We start from the raw sequence: 20137 nt of genomic DNA, 5'->3' as shown, positions 1-20137 counted from the left end.
CACATATTACTGCCTGTGCTGATTTTCTTCCCTCTAAGTAGTTCTTTCTCTTAGAATACTTTTAAATATATTTTTTTTTCACATTTTTGTTCCTGCTTTCTGGTGATGGTTCCTGATTGCCTGTCTTGTCTGATAACTGACGTTCATTAATTATTTACAGAGCAAAATAAAAAAAAAACCAAACCTCAAACAAAAGCCTCTATTGCAGCCTGATCCCATCTAGAACTTGTTAAAAACAAAACAAAACAACTTCTTCTTACTACTCAACCATATAGTGTTGCCACAAACAAAACCTGCCAGCCTCCTCCTCCTCACTTCAGTGATTCCAGTGTTTGCTGTCTTCAGTGGTGTATATCTTGCATCACTGCAAGAATGCAAACTTCTGCAATGCCAGATAAATACTTGTTGACCCTTTGTCTAACATATTTTGTCTTTGTTTGCTTGACTTATCCTTTTATTTTATTTTTTTATGTTTGCTGCATGTGAAAATCCCCATTTGCATTTTGGTTTTGTTTTCCTAATAAGCATTTCCTTCTCTGTATAAATCATTTTATTTACCCAGCTGCTGCTTCTCCATTGCTCTACTGTATCAGAAATCTTTATTTTTATTTCAGTTACTGATCATCTCTTCCCACACTTGTGACTGTTTCTGTGTATTTCTAATGAAACATAAACAAACTAAAGTCCTTATTATGCTGTATGAAACTTTTACATGTAGGATATCAGAGACTACCTTGTAAAATGACCTTTGCTGACATCATCTTGCTTACTGCATGCTTTTAAAATTACTAAACCCTGTTCTTGCAACATCTTTCCTAGCATTGAATGTTTAGCTAGTAGTGTTTCATAGACAAGCAGGCAACCAGCACTGCCCAAATTGATCTTTTTTGTGTTTGTTTGATTTGTTGTTTGTTTATTTATGTTGTTGTTTTTGTTTAATTTGCATGCTGTTGTTTGGTTTCTCCTCACGATGTGTCAATGTGTACAAGACTATGGTGCATCCGTGCCCATCCATCACCGGACTCTTCTAGCTTGCTCTGTCTCAGTCCTCTGCCTGCCACCTTCAGATCCTGGTGCCACCATTAGCCTGAATCACTTTACAGTTTGTCCTTGGTAGTTTGTTTAACTAGCATCCCTGGATTTTAATTTTTATCATTAACACTTCTCTGCGGCACTCATGTTAGCTGTCTCGTTCTCCAGTAGGAATCTAGCTTCCTCTGTGTGGTTAGTTACTTCATAGTTGACCAGTCTTCCTCCTCCCCCTCTTTCTTCCTCCTTTCCCTAAATACCCTTTAATTTTTTCCTGGGGTCTCAAAGGGAATTAACTCTCTAACGGGGATTTAGTGCTTTCATGCCTTGCTTCTTGGCTTTGGCTGTGCCATGCCAAGAAACTGTCTTAGGCAGTGGAAAATTGGGCTTGTGATTAACCAGCTGCTCCATGTTTGTCCCTTACTTGTGTTTTAGAGAAGGATGAGGCTGCAATTGAGAGTTCTGAGTACAATGCCACGTCAGTAGCTGATGTGGACAAGCGGGTGAAACGGCGGCTACTTATGGGTAACACTTTTCTTCCACTTCCTTTGTTGTGCTCTCACTTTTGTCTGTATGTGTGTGGGGGGGAGGTTCTCTTTTGGCCTCATGTGGTCCCTTTGGTTTTGGTTTGGCTTGTTTTTTTTTAACCTGACTTCATCTGTGTGGAAAGGTCACCAATTTTGTTAAGTTCTCATCTGTTGTACAACTTCATTTCTTGTTTTAAAACTTTTTTTTTCCTAATGCTGCAGCTTTAATATTAAATTTCTTCTGCATAGAAAGAAGCTTTTGCTATTAACCTTACTTACCTTATGCAAGCTACTTCTTCCATGTGATTTGTGTGTGTTTGTGTGTATGTTTTGCTGTAGGATTCCTGAAAAATCTCATGTTGCAGACTTGCCTACTGACTTGAGTGGATGATGATATGAAACAACGTTCTATTACATATGTGGTGTAAAATGAACAACTGTATTTGCCTACTGAAAATTGCCTGTGCTTTTGATTGAAATGAAAATATTATGACTGGAAATTCATCCATTTCCTTTGTGCAGCTATGTTAGTAACCACTGAAAGATCTTTCCCTAGTGACTAGTGAGCTTCTGTGTGGTGTTCTTCCAAAACTGAAGCACGGCTTGTTTCTCCCTGCTGTTGGAGCCTGAGAGTGGAAGGGATGAGGAAGTGCACTGAACAATGAAGATAATTCTTTAGCTTCTGCTCTCAGTTAACCCATTGCACACCCTAGTGTTTGTCTTATTCATGTTACATTTATGGCCGTTAGTGAGAATGACCTTTTGGGAATAGAAGGGGTAGAGTGGCTGGACTTCTGCCAGACTCTTTTCATGTGACGAAGAGCACAGAGCAGCACAGACTGCTGAAGGATGCCAGTGGTTTGGAGGTTTTCAGGTGGTTTATTACTCTCCATTTTCCATTCTGGTGCCCTACTCACCACATACAATTATGTCCACAATGTTTTAAACATAGTGAGCATTGGTGAGAGGTACTCGATGAACTGTTTACAAGACAGGGATTCTTCAGCCGCAGAAGAGATTCTGGCAGGACAGGATTCTGCTCTCTTACCTCCTGGTCAGTATTTCATTTCTTGAAACCATTAAGTCCATTGCAGACTCTGTCCTGCTAGCCCTTGGCAAGCTCAGCTGGCTGCAGGCTGGCTGTATGCATCCACAGCTATCTGGAAGGACCACCTCTAGGAGACCAGAAGCCTCACTTCGAGTATTTAGTTGATTGTTGAGCTAATAGGTTGCAGTAGGTGGCAACATTTTAAAAGTTTCCATATGACTTGTATCTTGTCAGTCATGACAAACCATCCACTTAAATGCATATGACCACTTACAGGAAATGGCATGGTGTTACAACTCTAAAGTGGTGTTCGATGGTAATATTGAGGTAAAATATTTTCCCTGGTATGAAAACCTGGGCATATGTTACTCTATTTTTAGATTATCTATGATTGTTAATTTGTAGTTAGTTTGCAGAGCTAGCAAGTGACCCATATCAATTTATTGTTTAATGATGCACTGTTCAAATTAATTTAAGCTAACAGAAGCTATGAGGCAGCTCATCTTGCTTTATAAGGTGCTGTTAACATTTTTGAGCTGTAATTTCAGTAACACATAATTTCACAGGAAGTCAGGGAAAAAAACATGCAAAGGGCCTCTAGACCACTGGAAAATCCAATTCTCTAGGTCTAAATAGTGAGTTTGCCCAGCCACTAGCAGTATGTATTACATGGTTTAGAGGGACTGAGCATTGCTTTGCTGCCTCACCCTCTGATAAAAGTAATTATCCAACCTAAAATAAGCTCTCACTGCTTACAAGAGTCCAGGCAAATAGAACATAAATGTTATGATTAGCAAGAAGTTTCTTAGTTACACCAGGTCTGCAAGTTCCAAGGTGAACATAGACTCTGGAAATAGGTTTAGGTAGACAGTTAAAAATCCAGTTTGCAAAATACATTGTTTAAATCTTCAGTACCTCCTGTATTAGCAGGTACAAGCCAAAAGCTGAGAGTTTATGGACATGCTGTGTTTGAACAACTGATTGCTTAGAAAAACATCAACTAGAGCTGAAAAGAAATTTAGTTGACAAGTGAGATCTGAGTAGGTGGCTTATTTCTTAGGGACTTTTCTACTTGTTTATTTCTAGTGATTTCTGATGCTCATAAATCCCACAATTTATTTTTCTAATGAAGTCTTAGTACATTTCAAAAGTGTAGGGGCATTTCCATGAAATTCCATGTGTCTTCAGATGCTTTCTAACCAGCTCTTTTAGAAAGTACTGGAAGGCTCCTTGGGAAACTTTGTTACCAGCTTTTGTAAATGGACTGTGATTTTTGACCTTCCTGCAGACAGTCTTGGGAGTCTAGGAAAAGTAGATGACTTTATGTAATTTCAGTAGTCCGATGAAAGATGCTTTCAGTTGCAAGCCCTGAGACAATAATTTCTAGTCCCCTGTCATTTGCTGCATGCTACTAAAATGACTATGATCTGTATAACCCTCAGTATCAGCCAAGGCTATGAATAAGCTTGGATGAGATAACTTTACAAGAACAGGACTGCCTTTGCCACTCATTTTGCTACAGCAAGACTTGCCACCTCTGTAGCTCAGACTGACTCTTTACAGGGCCCTGTGTCCTAGTCATGGTGTGGTCCTGTGACTTGTGGCTGAATTTTAAATACAGAAAAGTAGATAAATATGCTTCCTTCCTTCTTGTTAGATGCATTTTTATATGGGTCTTGTGCAGCAGACAAGAAGCATCTTCTCTGATGAGCTACAAGAAACTTCCCTTTAGAACCATCAAAAGGTTCCTAGAAATTTTATCCAACTTTTTTCATAATGTTTGGAAAGACCGTGAGGGTTTCCAGCTGTCTCCCCTGTTCAGAGAAAAACACTTGCATTCAGAGTAAAGAGCACTCTTGTTAAAGAGATGGCACTGAATGACTTTTCTCTGATCAGTGAATGTTGCACCATATTGCTGTTGATACAGCTCCTTTACATTTTCTTCCCAGTCCCCTGGGCCACTGCCATTGCAGAGTGGAAAGGAGTGCAGCATTAATTGTACTCCAGGTGGGCTTCTGGTGAGGTTCTGCCATCTGCCAGAGTTCTGTGTTGGGTGCTATTAACTGCATGTTGAGGCATGTACATTCTGTAGATTAAGAAGGAAAGTTCACATTCATCCTGCAGAAGGGCACACATCCAAGCATTTAAATCCAGTGCCTTACCATTATCTGTAACGTACATTTACATCTACCTTGTTGCAGAACACCCTGCACTTAATATAAATCAGCAGGGCACAACCAACGTCCAGGTCTTCTTAAACACCTGGTATAGTTTATCTCACTGTGTTGAATGCTGCCTTCACCTCTTAAAAATATGTTCAAATCTCTGTTTTCGATGGTACAACACAATTTTTTCTATGTATTTCCTAGGAACAGTCACAGAGACCCCTCTACTTTCCCTTACCTTCTTTCCTCAAGACCCTATTTTCCAGGACTGTTTTTCCTGTCATAGATTCATAGCATGAGACTGCCCTACCTGATTAGAGGAGTATGCTAATGCATTTCACATATTATTCGGTCTAAATCCAGCATCAGTTTGAAACACAGTATATCATGCCCTGCCTACCTGGATGAAAGCCATTCTAGTGTGGGCACACAACTTTAGAAGTTCCAGATTTCCACTCAATCCTATTAATACACATATCCTCCAGATGTTTTGTCCAGAGTCACATCTTCAGCAATGGAAGTTACTTTTATTCATGGATCCGGTTTCCAAATCTCTTTTTGCTATTGCAGCTCTGGATAGAATTCCTAAGTCCAGCAGTCCCTCAGTGTACAACTGTTAAGATGAGTCATCCAGTAGTCTAGTGCTTTATCATTATATACATTGTACATTATCAAGTCTCACTGGCTTAGTATTACTCTCTTCTTGGGTATTGTCCTTTGCTTGAAAAGGCTACAGGGTTTTTACAGAGCAATTGTCTGTTGATATCCTGAAGCTTTCTTTTGCAGAGAACTTAATACTGTGGACACAAAAACAGATTTTATAGCATCAGTTATGCCATTGGGCTGCCTCATTACAAATAAGTCAACTGCTTACAAAGATGTGACAGGCAGCTGAAAACTTCCTTTTTGAAGAACCAGAACTACAGAACTGTCTGGTCTTGACTCAAGAAGTTCTCGTCTCCAGTCAAAGGTAATGCTTTACTCTTTGGCTACACTTTACGTCAACTCTTAGACCAAAATATGTTATGATACAGTTTTAATACTGTTTTTAAAAATGCAGTGACTTGCTACATTGTCATCATCACAGGCCTTACTAGACTGCATGAGTCCTTAAGGTGCTTTAGCAATACAACCATGATGTTCTATCCAGCGCATTTCTTAGAACTTATCCTTTTATCAGCACTTTTTGAAGAGGTAAGCCTGATCCATTTCTCACCATGTTTCATTTTCCTCCCTGTTCTCCTTAGTCATCAAATGGATCAGGTTCATTTGGGCTTGAACCCAAGTGACTTCAGAGCAACTGTGAAGGCTGTTTCTTGCCCCCACCTTCAGTCCACCTTTTCCATTCTTTCCAGAGGTCACTATTGTAAGAATTCATTTTGGCAATAAAATGTTCTTCCTCTGGCCCTAGAAGATACAAGGCTGGTCCCTTCTTGTCTGAAGATGAGAGTTTTACAAAGTTCTTTTCAGTATAGCAAAGAGCAACAGGACACTGGGCCTATCTTGAAGTTAAGGAAGCGCAGTAATTTTCCTTGCATGTTTAAGGCCAGGATAATGGTGCAAATGGCAGTAATACCATCACTACAATTGTCTTCAGAAACCCAAACTCTACACTGAAACTCACTCCTTCACAAGATGTGTTCGACACATTGTGTGTCAGAACAGTTTAATGTTTTGCCATTGAACACTGACTTCTTGGGTCATCATTAAGGCTATTTGCAGCCCACCTCAGATACAGGAATGTACTTCCCTTCCTTTGAAGCTGGCTGCCAAGATCCCTACAAACTATTTTGCTGTCAATGGAAGTGCTTTTACAAACTGTGAAGTGCATTGGCACTGTCCTGGATTTTGTTACTGCTAAAGTTGACTTCTGCCTAGATTGTTTCTGGAGTGTAGGAAGTGCTTCAAGTCATTTGGAAAATCACACCAACAAGGACCAGCTTTGCCCGGCTGGGCTATGTTGTGTGGGGGCCTATATTGCATTCTATCCCTGCTTTCTTAAGAGTGGCTAACAGGCAGGGCTTTGGTCTGTCTGTATTCATGGCACATCACCAGCAGTTAAGGTAGTATTTTCACTAATTCTGTGTTTTCCCTTGTTGTGGCAAGAATTATGTCTCCTCTTCCATTTTTAGTAGCCATCCAGCCACTTATAACGAGCACCCAGCTACCTGCCTGGAGAGCCCAGTGTGCAGTCCACTAAAACTTCCCTCTGCAGCAATCACTAGAGATGTGATCTGTAGACATGGCAATTTGGGCATTTCTGCCATGGATTAGCTTATGGCAGAGAACATCACTGCATGTTATGTGGGACAGAATCATCTCTGGTTTTTTGCCTTAACATAGGCTTGCTTTGGAAAGTGTACTTCCACTAGCAGTTCAACTGCAAGGTTCTCAAACATTGCAGCAGATGGCCAGAGCCAGTTCAGACTAGTAGTACAGGTCCTGCTTTGGCTGCTTCCATGACATGCCAAGTACTCCTTTCCTCTGTGGGCTGGTCAGCTTTCGTCCAGTCTTGCGCCTGCTGAAGGAACATCAGCCGAGGTAACTGTGTATCCTGTTCTGACCGAAGCTGTTTTCATTTCAGGTGATTTTTAGCACAGTACCTACAATGGATTTTAATGAGCTGCTCACATCATATTAAAAAAAAAAGAAAAACCAACAACAAAAAACCAAACCAAATTGAGCTTATGGTCATCACTTACTGCATTTGTGGCAAAAGGCAAACATTTTAGCATCTGTTACATCAAAAAGAGAGATTTACAGCTTTAGTGCTGATCCTTCTTAGATTAGGTTTACCCTTTTGAACCTAAAGCAGTACCCAACTTTATACATCTTGACTCATCTGAGCTTAGTAGTCAGCCAGGTGGTATTTTTCCTAAACCACAATTATCTAATAGACTACACTATTCACCTTGGACATCAGGCATGCTTTGACTTTTATTTGTCTGGGAGCAGATCCTTTAGGATCACCCCTCACCTGATTGCCTCAGTGGCAGGAAGGTACATAGTTATGGCCATTTCCACCCCAGATTATCACTGCAGGTAACAGATTGTCAGACCTGATTGTTCATGAGCAGAGGTAGAACCGGCAGATGTGAGCTGAACATCCTCCCCAGGAGTTCAAGGCAAAAAGGCCGTCTGAGGCACCATCCTTACTTCTGTGGTTGCACCTCACAGGCTTCCAGGCATTAGCGGAGCAGTCCGGTATATTCCGTTTCTGATGAATCAAGATCCTCCTTCAGGCAGTTGGCATGAAATAGAGACCACAGAGGAACTCATACCCGGGGTGTGAACTTCAAATCATGCGAGGAGAAAGCAAGGTCACTTCCTTGAGATGTGTTGTCCATATGTACACTCATGTGGTCAGCCACCCTTCTCCCCTTCTTTCTCTTAGTCCACCTGGAAATTCTTGAGATTCCAGAGCTGAGAAGAACTGATGGTATGGGACTGTGTGGTCTTATAGGTTAAAATATCTCAGGTCTTAACTTGCAGTGGTCTATGCCCAGTATGAACATGCCTGTGAATAACAGATAAAGACCTAGTTTCTCTAGTATGCAGTCATCTTTTTACTTCCGCTTCTTCCTATGACACATTGGAATTTTGAGGGTTATAGTCTTTTCTACTGAAGATCATAATCTTGGTAGCACAGCAAGGAGGTGTTATGGCTTGTGTTTTTTGGAATCATAAAGTAACTGTTCTTGTGGACTTTCTAGTCTATTGTGCCTACCTGACTCAGGCTGTTGCCTCCAGTCTGGTGTTTTGTTTGTTAGGAATTTCAGGACTTAATCTTTTTGAATCACCTTTTTCTTCTAAACAGAGACATATAGCTCTTTCATGATTACAGGAAAATAGACTCTGTAAGGTAACTAGAATTACTAGAGTCTCATAATTAAAGTGATTTCCTCCTGCCATGTGTAAAATAACATCATATCAATATGGAAACCTTGCTTGTTCATTCTTTCAGTTATCCAAAGTTCTCTCCTCTGGTGGTTCACTGTGAACAACTTCTTCAAAGTCAAACCTCTGTCTTGAATTACTGTATAAAACAAAAAATGATGGTGTAGTTCATATGGAGATCTACCATTTTCTGGATTTCTGGACTCTGTGGTGGACCCATATTTACCTCCTTTGCAGCTCAGGAAGGAGCTGTAGAACTGTAGAACTTACTGAAGCCATGCATTCTTTACCTAAAAAGTCCTTTAATCTGATGAGAGTTTTCTGGCAAAAGCCTTTCTTTTTTCTTGAAAGAAAGTTTTGTGGGAAGACTCTGGTTTTCACAATGCTTTTGCCTGGAATGGTCTTCAGAAATAGGGAGGCAGAATGTACCAAGTAGTCTGGTTAGATTGTTCATTTGAAAAGTGAGGAAATTATGCTGAAGACCTTTCCATGGTGATTTGCCACCTACGTGCAAGGGAAATGCTGGGCTGTAAAGTCAGACTAACTCATCATTGCCTCATGAAGGCGCTTTGCCCCTGGGACCAGTATTGATAACTGATAGCCTGATAAGGACTTGAGATTTCTTAGTTTCAATAAATACAAAAAAATAAGAAATGGGACCTAGGTTTCTAACATGGCATGTAATGCTCTTAACTACCAAGCCACTGGAATAAAGAGTGTTACGAACTTTGGTCTTCCATTAAAAAATTCCCCAAAGCCTTTGAAAAAAAATACAGTTTTTATTCCATTGTGAATTAGAAGTGGATTCTGCAGACTTTAATTCTGGTTCTCTTTCAAAATGAAATGAGAGTTTCTAGGTGATCCTACTCCTGGTTTTCTGCTCAAACAGCAGGAAGATGGACAAGCTAGTGTTTGTTTTAAGTGTTCTTCCAAAGCAATTAACTTCTGTCATAGTTACAGCCCACCAAGGGTCACTTCAAGCCAAGAGCACCTTTTCAGTATGTACTTCAGTTCCTAGCTTTGTTGTACTGCCTCCTAGGACTCTTTCAGATTACTTAAAATATGTCCTTATTTCTCTGAATGGCTTTTATATGACTTAGAAACGCTCACTGTCAGAAAGCCAAGTGTGCTGCTCTGTATGCATCACAATCTTTTTGTGCTTTAATCAATAAAGCATTTCAAACATATTATTAACAGGCGTATTGCTAGGAGGATCCCTAACTCAATTACTAACTGTGAAACCAAGACCTCACTTTAACTCTGTCAGTTCTACTTTGCTATATGAATTCATAAAAAACAGTGGGAGGGAATCCCTGAGGTCATTCACGCATTCTCTCTCTCCCAAGGACAGATCTTTTCATCTTGTGTTATCATCACTTGTATTCATTGAGTTTGTGAATGGCGTGCTATTTCCTGTAAAAATCCCTTTTCTTCATTTTTTTGCTGATGATAAAGACTCTGACCTTATCCTGAATTCCTACCAATACCTTCCATTGTTTTGCTTTTCCATTTTAAATGAAAGGATTTGTCCAAGGTCAGGAGATAATGCTCCTTAGCAATGTTCAGAGTATTTCAGTTTTTCTTAAATGCAGCTTCTCTGTTTAGAAGAAGCACCACAATCACAACTAATAGCGCTTTTTTTAAGGAACCGGACTGGACTCATCCGGTGCTTACACAACACCTGATCCAATCTATCAAGTGACATTCCCTAAATATGTAGTGTTCCCTGAAGAGGAATCAAACTGTGGGATTCATGATTCAGTGCAAGATTCACCTATTCACATTCCGTATGTGGCAGCGCAGAATTCTCATCCTATTTTTATGCAAAATAAAATTCTACCAATCATGAAATTGCAAGAAATGAGGAGACAAGCATAACGAAGTGAAGAATTCCACATCCTGGAAGTCACCCTTTCTGTCTCACCTTTTTCATTCCCTGAATATGAAGCTCTTTCAGCTTCTCCTTCATCTGTTCACAGCCATTTGTTTCTTTCATTATACTCTTCTGAATGCTCTTTCTTTATCCTTTCAGCATCACAGAGCATAATTTGCATGAGAATAACATAGTTCTCACTTAACTGAAAATTCAAATATTTCAGTTGTGTGTTTAGTTTCTCCTTGTGCTTGTCCCTCCTTTGAGTCCCTCCTTGTAGTCTGATCTCACACCATATACTGCATGTACTGCCACTTGCAGTAAAACTTTTTTATGGATGGCAGCAGCAGTCTTATCATGTGTTCTCTATCTTGCTGCTTTCTTACCTATACTGCATATTCCCTCTCACTTAAAGGAAAGTTCATCTGTTTAAACAGATTATTTTTAAAAAAATTGCCTTTCCTGAGTTAAGTTTTAATCTCTTCCAAGTTTCAGCCTTTAAGAATTTGTGTATTTTTGGTCAGAATTTGAGTGGGATTTAGAGTGGGTTTTATCCAGTTAATTAGTCTTTTTTGTTAGGCATAGTCATGCAGTTCACCTGCATACAGCAGTGATGCCACTGTTGGTTACAATTATTTCTGTAAAATTCTTCTATATAACACAAATGTTAAGCGACGTGTACAAATACAAGTATGCACTTTTTTCCCTCTTAAAAGAATCACCCAGTTCCTAACAGTTTCCTTTGAAATCTTACTTAAAAAGATAAATCCACTTTAAATCTAAGTAGTACTCACTGATATCCTGTGTGTGCTCTTTACAACTGGTTCTGCAATTTCATTTCTGCTGAGATGGACTGTAAAATCTGTTGGGAATTGGTGTAGGACATAAAGCAAATGAGAAAGTGGCAGCTCTTGTGACTGCTATCAAGGTGATGAACGTTAACAGGGCATTTTTTGGCTTTTCAGTATTCATACTTACAGATGGCTAGATATTTGGCTTCCTTTCACAGATATCCTTAATCTTTCCTCACTTGTTCAAATGTCTAAGTTTTCCCGTCTTGTACATAGCCTGAAGAGTCAGTGTGTGTTTCACTGTGAATTAAAGACAGGCAGATCAACTCATTTTTATGTATTTAGGATAGGTAAACAGGTTATTTCTCAGTTCAGACACAGTAGCAGTTTACAACAGCTCTAGTTACAGCACGCCTGCCGAGGAACAGAGATTGCTAGTAGTTTAACCCTTTTTGCCACTCCAGTTGCCAGGCAATATTATTTCACAGGCATCTCATTAGGAAAAAGTAATCTAAGGTAATCCATATACCTCATAGTTGCACTGGCTAAAACAGTGAGTGCTCTAAAGGTGCCATTCTGCTTGCAGCCTTTAGCTTTCAGCTACATCAAGATTGGCCTAGTCATGTTTCTGAGCCCTGAATTTAAGACGGTTGTTCTGAGAGTAAGACTCTGTGTTCAGATATTGTGCAAAATTCAGACCAAGTGTAGAAGCAGATATGGTTACACTCTTGAGTATTATTACTCATAATTTAGCTTGGGCTATGACCTACTTGATAGGACCTGATTGCTACTTTAAATTCACAGCTGCAAATAGCTCCATCATGAATTGTTCTTCGGCATAAAAGTTGGCTCAGAGTAAGCTTGTCTAATGTGGTACAGATTTTGGGAACAAAGACCAACCACCTTCTTTCTGCTGACCTTGGTGAGCTTTAGGGTACTGCAAATGAATTCCAAATGAAAGGCTGTTGAATTGTTAATTTGCTTTTACTTGCCCTATGGTCAGTGTTATCATTTGGCCAATCATAGTAACTAGGTAGGGAAAATAAGCATTTTTCCCCTTTTATGTCTTCCTTTTACCTGTACTTACTGCTTACCATGGCAGCCTAAATGGTTTACGGAAATTTGGCAAACTTAGAGAACATTATTTTCTTGGGGGGGCTCTCTCTCTTCTTCTCCCTTTTGTCCTGAAGTCAAACATTGTGCAGATTTGTCTTTGTACAGCATTAAGCATCTCGATGGCCTTTTAAATTTGAGAATCAGCACAAACCTCCTCTCCACGTTTCCAACAGCAATTACCTTTAAAACAGTTACTGATTACTACTTAGTGTTAATTAGTGACAAAAGAGGACACACACAACGCATTTTGCAGTGTATGAATTTCACTGTCTTTGGAGTTTGACGTCATAAACCTGCAGATGTGACCAAACCTAATCTTCTCTTGCTTACCTGTTGCTGCAAAAAATCCTTTTCCTCTGCACTAGGCCTTAAGAGAGGAGGTCAGTTTAACATTCCTTTCTGATTCAGAGGAGATGGCAATCATTACTGATACAGAATTTTAAAATTTCATATCTTCCAAGAACAACTTCTATGGAAGAAGGTACTGTTAACTATCCCTCTCATGCTTTTCTGAAGAGACAGGTGGTCAAGACAGCAGCTGCTCCAAGGCTGCCTTGAATGTGGTGATGACTGAAGCGGCTTCCATCTCCATTTTCACTTGAGGCTGTGTATGGTTTCCTTTGTTTTCACTACAGGTGGCCACTTCTGGTCTTCTGTTAAGGCTTCTTTGTGTGTTTATACACACATTATTGAAAGCAGCTCTTTCATTTACAGTTGTTCTCTGCTCTTCCCAGTCATTGCGTTATGATCAAGAGTTGGAAAACAAATAGGGCTTTCTGGATCCTGTTGACTGCAGACTGCCGTGCTGGCTTACAGAAGAAGTCAGAGAATCCCTTCTCCATGTCTCCAGAGAAAACACCTTGATGCTACATGGCTTGCTTTTGCTTTCATGCCTTGTGACTCAGAGGCTTTTCATGGTAGAGCTGTGTATTGATTAGACAAAAGGAGGTGGCACTGATCACCAGTGCAGTATTTCTATACTTTTTGTACATTCTGGGCATAACATGTAATTACGATCATCCTCCTTGGCCACGTAGCACTCATCTGTCTTGCATCTTGCTCAGGACACGGCAGCATGAGTCAACGCAGTAGAAATACACTAGATTGACTGGTACCTCAGCGGCCTGCAGAATGGCACAGTGACTGCAACGTGACATTTATACTTTCAGATGGTAGTAGTGCAAGCCCAACTTATATTCAGTGTCTTTTCCTGAGGGCTCTTTGCGAATGCCACCTGGCTCAGCTTTCTTTATGTGATGAGCAGGGTTACACCTTCACAGTGCAGAGAGGGTGCTTGCCTCCTTCTGAAATCAGTTTCTTGTCTGCCACCCGAAGAAGCTTATTTTGGTTTGGGTGTTCTTAAAAAACATAATTGATCCCTCTGTTACTTGTCTATTTCATTCCTTGTACCCATGTACAGCATCTTTGGGGTTTTTTAATCTTTTTCTCTTTTAAGAGATTAATTTGAAAATTTATGTAATCTTAAGCAAGTTTTTATCACTTGGAACAGTATATCAAATGTTTTAGCAGGTTGACTGAGAATGGGAATGCAGAGTTCTTCATATAGGTGCAGGTTTATGCACACATTCCAGAGTTTATGGGAATAATTTCTTAAGGAGAGCATAACTAGAGCCTGACCTTGCTTAAGTCAAAACAGAGACACCAACCTGTCTGTTATATGCTTTTTTCATATTAATCCTGTTGCATATCATGCTAATCTAAATGAGTTTAAGAATGGATATAAAAGATTAAATTCTCTTATTGCTGTAAAAAGTTACATTTACAGAAGAATAAATATTATCAGGGCAAAAAGTAAATTAAAAGTGGGGAGTGTCAAGGCTTGCTTTTAATTTTAGTACTATTGGCAGTAATTGCTGTACTATTGGTAGTAATAAAAATAATGCTATTTTACATATATAGAGCATATGTGCTAATGAATTTCACAAGATCTTATGAGTATAGGAAATACTGCATCTATTTTAAATGAGGAGACCGGTATGTCACAAAATTTCTTGTGAGCTCCAGCACAAATAATTTGCCAAGGGTGACACAGAAGCTTATGGGAAGCTAGGGAAGAAATTTAGGTCTCTTCTTCCATGCTCCAACCTCCAAACATGAGCATTTCCTATTGGAAATATCATAGAACCATAGAATATCTCAGGTTGGAAGGGACCTGTAAAGATCTTAGAGTCCAACTCGCTGCCTCTCGCAGGACTAACACTAATCCATATGACTAAGAGTGTCTTCCAGATGCTCCTTGAACTCTGACAGTCTTGGTACCATGACCATTTCCCTGGGGAGCCTGTTCCAGTGACTGACCACCCTCTAATGAAGAACCTTTTCCTAATGTCCCACCTTAACTTTCCCTGATGCAGCCTCATTCCATTTGCTCGTGTCCCATTCTGATCACCAGAGAGAGGAGATCAGCACCTACCCCTCCCCTGCCCCCCTTGAGGAAGGTGTAGACTGCAATGAGGTCTCCCCTCGGCCTTCTGTTCTCCAAGCTGAACAAGCCAAGTGAGCTCAGCCACTCCTTGTACATCTTGCCCTCAAGGCCTTTCACCATCTTGGTCGCCCTCCTCTGGACACACTCTCGTAGTCTGATGTCCTTCTTATATTGAAGTGCGTAAAACTGCACATGGTACTCGAGGTGATGCTGCACCAGTGCAGTGTAGGATGGGACAGTCACCCCCCTCGACTGACTAGCTATGCTGTGCTTGATGCACCTCAGGACACAACTGGCCCTTTTGGCTGCCAGGGCACACTGTTCACTCATATTCAACTTGCCAACAACCCAGACCCCCAGATCTCTTTCCACAGGGCTGCTTTCAATCCTCTTGTCCTCCGGTTTGTATGTGTGATCAGAATTTCCCTATGCCAGGTGCAGAATCCAGTATGTGCTTTTGTTAAATTTCATACAGTTGGTGATTGCCCAGCTCTCTAGTCTATCCAGATCTCTCTGTAAGGCCTCTCTACCCTCGAGGGAGTCCACAGCTCCTCCTAATTTAGTATCATTGGCAATACTAAATGTGTTGGATATGTATAAGCAATATGAATGCATCAGATTCCAAAGGGATCTTGAGCTTGAGTAGAATACTGAGTAGATATGAACTGTGCCCTTGAATTTGATGTGCTGCTTGCTGTGTTCATGGTACTTCCCTGCTTCCCTTCTCCCTCTTCCCCTCCAGTATTCTTTATCAGAAATACAGTTAAAGTGAAACTCGGATTTTTTTAATCTCTGTAGGATATGTGAATCACTTTCATAGAACTCATGTAAGTTGGGAGGGACCTCTGGAGGTCATCTAATCTAACCTCCTGTTCAAAGAAAGGGCAACTATACCAGGTTGCTCAGGGCCATGTCCAGCTGAGTTTTCAACATCTCCAAGGATGTAGATTTCACAGCCTCCCTGGGAACACGTTCGTGTGTTTGACCACTCTCATGATGAAAAATTTTTACCTTGCATCAACCTGGAATTTCCTATATTCTAACTCCTGTTTGGTGCCTCTTATCTTTCCACTGTGCACCTCCAAGAAATGTGTTGTTCCATCTTCTTTATGCTATCCCATCAGTTAGCTGTAGACAGAAATAAGATCTCTGAGCATTCTCTTGTTAAGGCCGAACAGCCCTCAGCTTCCGAGCCTTGTCATGCGCACCAGCCCTCTAAATGTGATCTTTCTAGGCCTTCGCTGAATTTGCTGTAGTGTGTCCATGTCTTTCTTGCACTGGCGTGCCCAGAACTGGACACAACGCTCCAGGTGGTCTTACTTCAAGCATCAAGTAAATAGAGGGATAGGGTCACTTCTCTTGATCTTCTGCTTATACTCTTACTAATAGAAGTCAGGATGTTGTTGGCCACCTTTGCCTTAAGGAAACACTGCTGAATTCCATTCAACTTGTCCACCAGGGACCCCAGGTTTTCTTCTCCAAAACTGCTTTCTAGCCAGTCAGTTCTAAGCCTGTTTTCTTGTATGGGATTATTCCCTCCCATATGCAAGATGGGTTTGCCTTCGTTGAAGCTCATAATGTTCTCCTCAGACCATTTTTTCCAACCTCTTAAGGCCCCTCTGAATAGCATCCTGGCTTTCTGGTGTATTGACTGCTCCCCCAGTTCGGTATCATCCACAAATTTGCAGAAAGTGTCATCCATCCCTTAGTCCAGGTTGTTCGTAGAGACATTAGGCAGTATTGACCCTAGTACCACTAACAGAAGCTGAGGGGTAGCTCGAGCGACAGACTGCCAGTTGGACTTCGTACCACTGATTCAATCCTTTGTGTCCAGCTCTCCAGGCAATTTTCCATTGCCTGTCTATCCATTCGCTCTCTCTCCACTGTGGCCATAAGGATACTGTGGAAGACCATGTCAAAACACTTGCAAAACACTTGCAAAACATCCACAGCTCTCTCCTTATCCACAGTGTAAGCCATGTAACTGTAGAAGGCAGTTGGGTTAGTCAGACACAATTTGTCCTCAATAAGTCGATGCTGGCCATTCCAAATCACCTTCTTGTCTTTCATGTGCTTGCAAATGGCTCCTAGGATGACTTGCTCCATAAACTTATGGGGGTGTGATGTGAGGCTGGTCTGGCCAGTAGTTCCCCAGATGCCCCCTCTTGCCTTTCTTGATGTTTACCTTGCCCAGTCATCAGGAACCCTACCCTGTCCTCATGACTCATCAAAGATTATAGAGAGTGACCTCACTAAGATATATATTACTGTAAAATGTAAAATTCAGATGTATACCTTCTAGTCCCATAGACCTATATAAGTTTGTTCTGCTTTCCACCATATTTCAGTTCTTAAAACCCAGTTTTGTATCTTAGTTAAAACTGACCCAGGCTGCTAAAGTGAATTGTAAAGACTCCAGGATTTGCCTGATTTTGAGCAATATGCTTAAAATCACATCACATTCTTTTGATCGTAGAGATAAAAGGAAGGCATAAAATTTGGAGGCAGGTTTTGGAGACACCTGTCTTTAAGGCCGTTTTTCAATGGCTTTATGAAATAATTGGACACTTCCAAATAAACATATTTGAATAGAGGCTTACATTTGGAATGGTACTATTCACCTGTTTCATAAAAGAGGCTAAAATTTAGGTTTTCAGAGATGTTCCCAAACCATGACACATATCTTCAGTTTCAGGCATTTAACAGCATTCAAAGCCAAATAAATCCTTTCTGATATCAGTCTTCTTTTTAAGAAAGTGACCAGGCCCTATTGCCACCTGGTAGAAATTCTGCTTTGGTTCAAAAACTTCAGAACTAGAACCTGGAGAATTGATCTTTCCCTGCTAAACCCTTGCAGACACTGAAGTGACATATTAAAGCACCAAACACCCATGTAGCTTCACCTGGTAACTCAGACAACGTTCCTGACAGAGTGCTGAAAGACCGCCAGCTCGAGCTTGTGCTTTTTAATAAGGTATTTTAATATCCAGAAGCAGTGCAATGGATAGTGTACCCATAGTGCAATGGAGTATTGTTAAAACAGTGAATATCCTAACTGAGTAAACCGCAGGTATAGCATGTTGGTAATGATTTTGGTTACTTCCTTTCTATAGGCCCAGGGAGCAGATACATGAGAGATTGTTCCAAAATTAGGAGCTTACATTGGAAAAACAGAATGTAAGCTGTCCCAGACTGCCTTAAGTAGATAGATGTCCTTTTCTTTAGATCCCAGTTCCTGTCGTGAGTTTTCTGGTGGGAGTTCAATAAGGATGTAAGTAGGGCTGCAAACATCACTTTAAATTCACAGTAAAGTCTTAATAGTTTCAAATTATGAGCTTTATTGTGATTCAGAAGGAATCTTATTGTCAGTTACATGACACTGCTTTATTTGTGTCTTCCAGTTCTTATTCTGTTCCTCCCATCAGAACAAATACCATAAGAAATGTTCCAAAAATTCAGGGTGGGGTGGGGTTGGATAGTAATAAATATGCTGAGGTTGCCTTTCACAGAGAAAAAAAACAGTGGAAAATGGTCTGTAGGTTCAATATCACCATGAAGATCTGATCCAAATTTTGAACATCCGTTCATTCCCTTCCATATAAGTATAGCTTCTCCAGTGTGATAGCTTGGAAATAAGTAATTTGCTTCTGCTCTTCATTTGAGACATAAAACTTGTATTTGCATTTCAAATATATACTAAAGTTTGGTAGGGGTGAGTTGAAGTCATCTCTAACAGAAACACAGTTGGTAACACACTTCAGTTTATGCTGTATATAGGCCTCAGTTATTCTATAGCTCATAATACCTCTTTCCCACATCATGCTATTCACATTTGCTTCCTTTTACCAATGTTTCTCACAACCTTGAGTTTAAGGAATTTCATCAATACATCTTTCTATTTACCAAAAATGTTAGAAGTACTGTCAGATGTCCTCTTGCTCGCTTGGATCTTCATTCTGTTAGAGTTCATCATGTATTAAAGTCAGAGTCACCAGGAAAGTTGAAGGTTATTTATCCTTTTTGGTTTGTTTTGCTAAATCTCTGTGAAAATAAGAAAAGCTGGCTTGATTCCCTCTATTTATACATAGAAATAACTCTTGTTCACTGAATGACCCTTACCCTATAGATCCAGTCATCCATGCCATGGGAAAAAAAAATTGTTGTGTCTATTCATTTTCACTGGATGTCATCCAGAAAGCAGAAATATTACTGCTTATGTTCATTTCGTGTTGATGAACTGCAATAAAGGACTCTTCATACACCAAAGTTAATCTGCTAAAGTAAGTTTTACGGCTCTTTGCAGTGCCATGCCAAACGCACATCTTCAGCCTTTTTTCCTGTTTTTTAACCTTAACTCTTTACTCCTGGCAAATCATCCTACCATTAAACTGCACCCAAGTAAAAAAGTTTTAAATGATCCAAAAATTTTCCCCTTCTCTGAAACATAAAATTGTTTGATATGTTTGCCTTGGAGGATGGACACACATTCACATACAAATGGAAATGCCAACATTGTCATTCACCGAAAAATTCTTCAAGTAGCAGTTTCAGCCTCTTAAGTCTATAAAATAGCCCTTCCCAGGGGAGCAGATGAAAATCAGAACTATATTACAGGAGCAATCATGTTCAGATCTTGCAAGTCACATCTAAGGTGAGCAAGAACTCCACCTGAAAATAAGGAGTTGCAGACTCAGTTCCATTTTCAGAAAGCTGCTCCAGAAGATGTGTCGATCCATTTGTTAGCTGTGCTTGCTGGCAGTTATGTGCGAATCCATCTGTATACCAATTGCTTTTTCTATATGATGTTATTACATAGCACACATGGCATAAAAAATTTAAAACCGATCTAGTAGAGCATGTGTGAATGTATATGGAGAGCAGAGTTCTGTCCCATGTTGTTAATGCATGTGTGCCCCAACCCTTCCTTTCAGTTTGTTCATAAGCGCCAGCAGCTTATTCCACAACTGATGTGAAGGTCTGTGCCAGTGCAAATGAAAAAAAAAACCAGTTACACCATTTTCTCTTATTTTGAAGCAGTGAAGTCCCTCCAAAGGGCCAGTCTGAGTTCACCTTGAGGGCATTAGCGGAGGCTACTTTAAAATAAAAATCTTTTAGTACTAGTCAATTGAAAGATAAAGCCTTTTCTGTTCTGTGTAAATAATTTTTGATCAATGTTCTGTTCTAAGGCAATTCCCGATTAGCATGTCCTATGGCTTATTGTCAGACCCTGTCCACAGGGTACAAT

The 20137-nt window shown here is 40.3% G+C and overlaps 1 protein-coding gene across 4 annotated transcripts in view; it reads left to right on the top strand.

The window, feature by feature from the left end:
• The window catches only part of SCUBE1 (signal peptide, CUB domain and EGF like domain containing 1), a 218111-nt gene that overhangs the window by 119491 nt on the left and 78483 nt on the right, over positions 1-20137 (top strand). For 2 of the 4 annotated variants that reach the window (XM_056341036.1, XM_056341035.1), the window contains exon 7: positions 1465-1554. The exons of the other annotated variants lie outside the window; for them this stretch is intronic. In XM_056341036.1, coding sequence (XP_056197011.1) covers positions 1465-1554 — 90 coding nt within the window. The remainder of the gene's footprint in view (positions 1-1464; positions 1555-20137) is intronic. 4 annotated transcript variants of the gene reach the window in all.

The sequence above is a fragment of the Falco biarmicus genome, chromosome 5, assembly GCF_023638135.1.
Source record: "Falco biarmicus isolate bFalBia1 chromosome 5, bFalBia1.pri, whole genome shotgun sequence".
NCBI lineage: Eukaryota > Metazoa > Chordata > Aves > Falconiformes > Falconidae > Falco > Falco biarmicus.
Note: the sequence above shows the minus strand (reverse complement) of the source record. Positions and strands in the feature narration are given on the sequence as shown.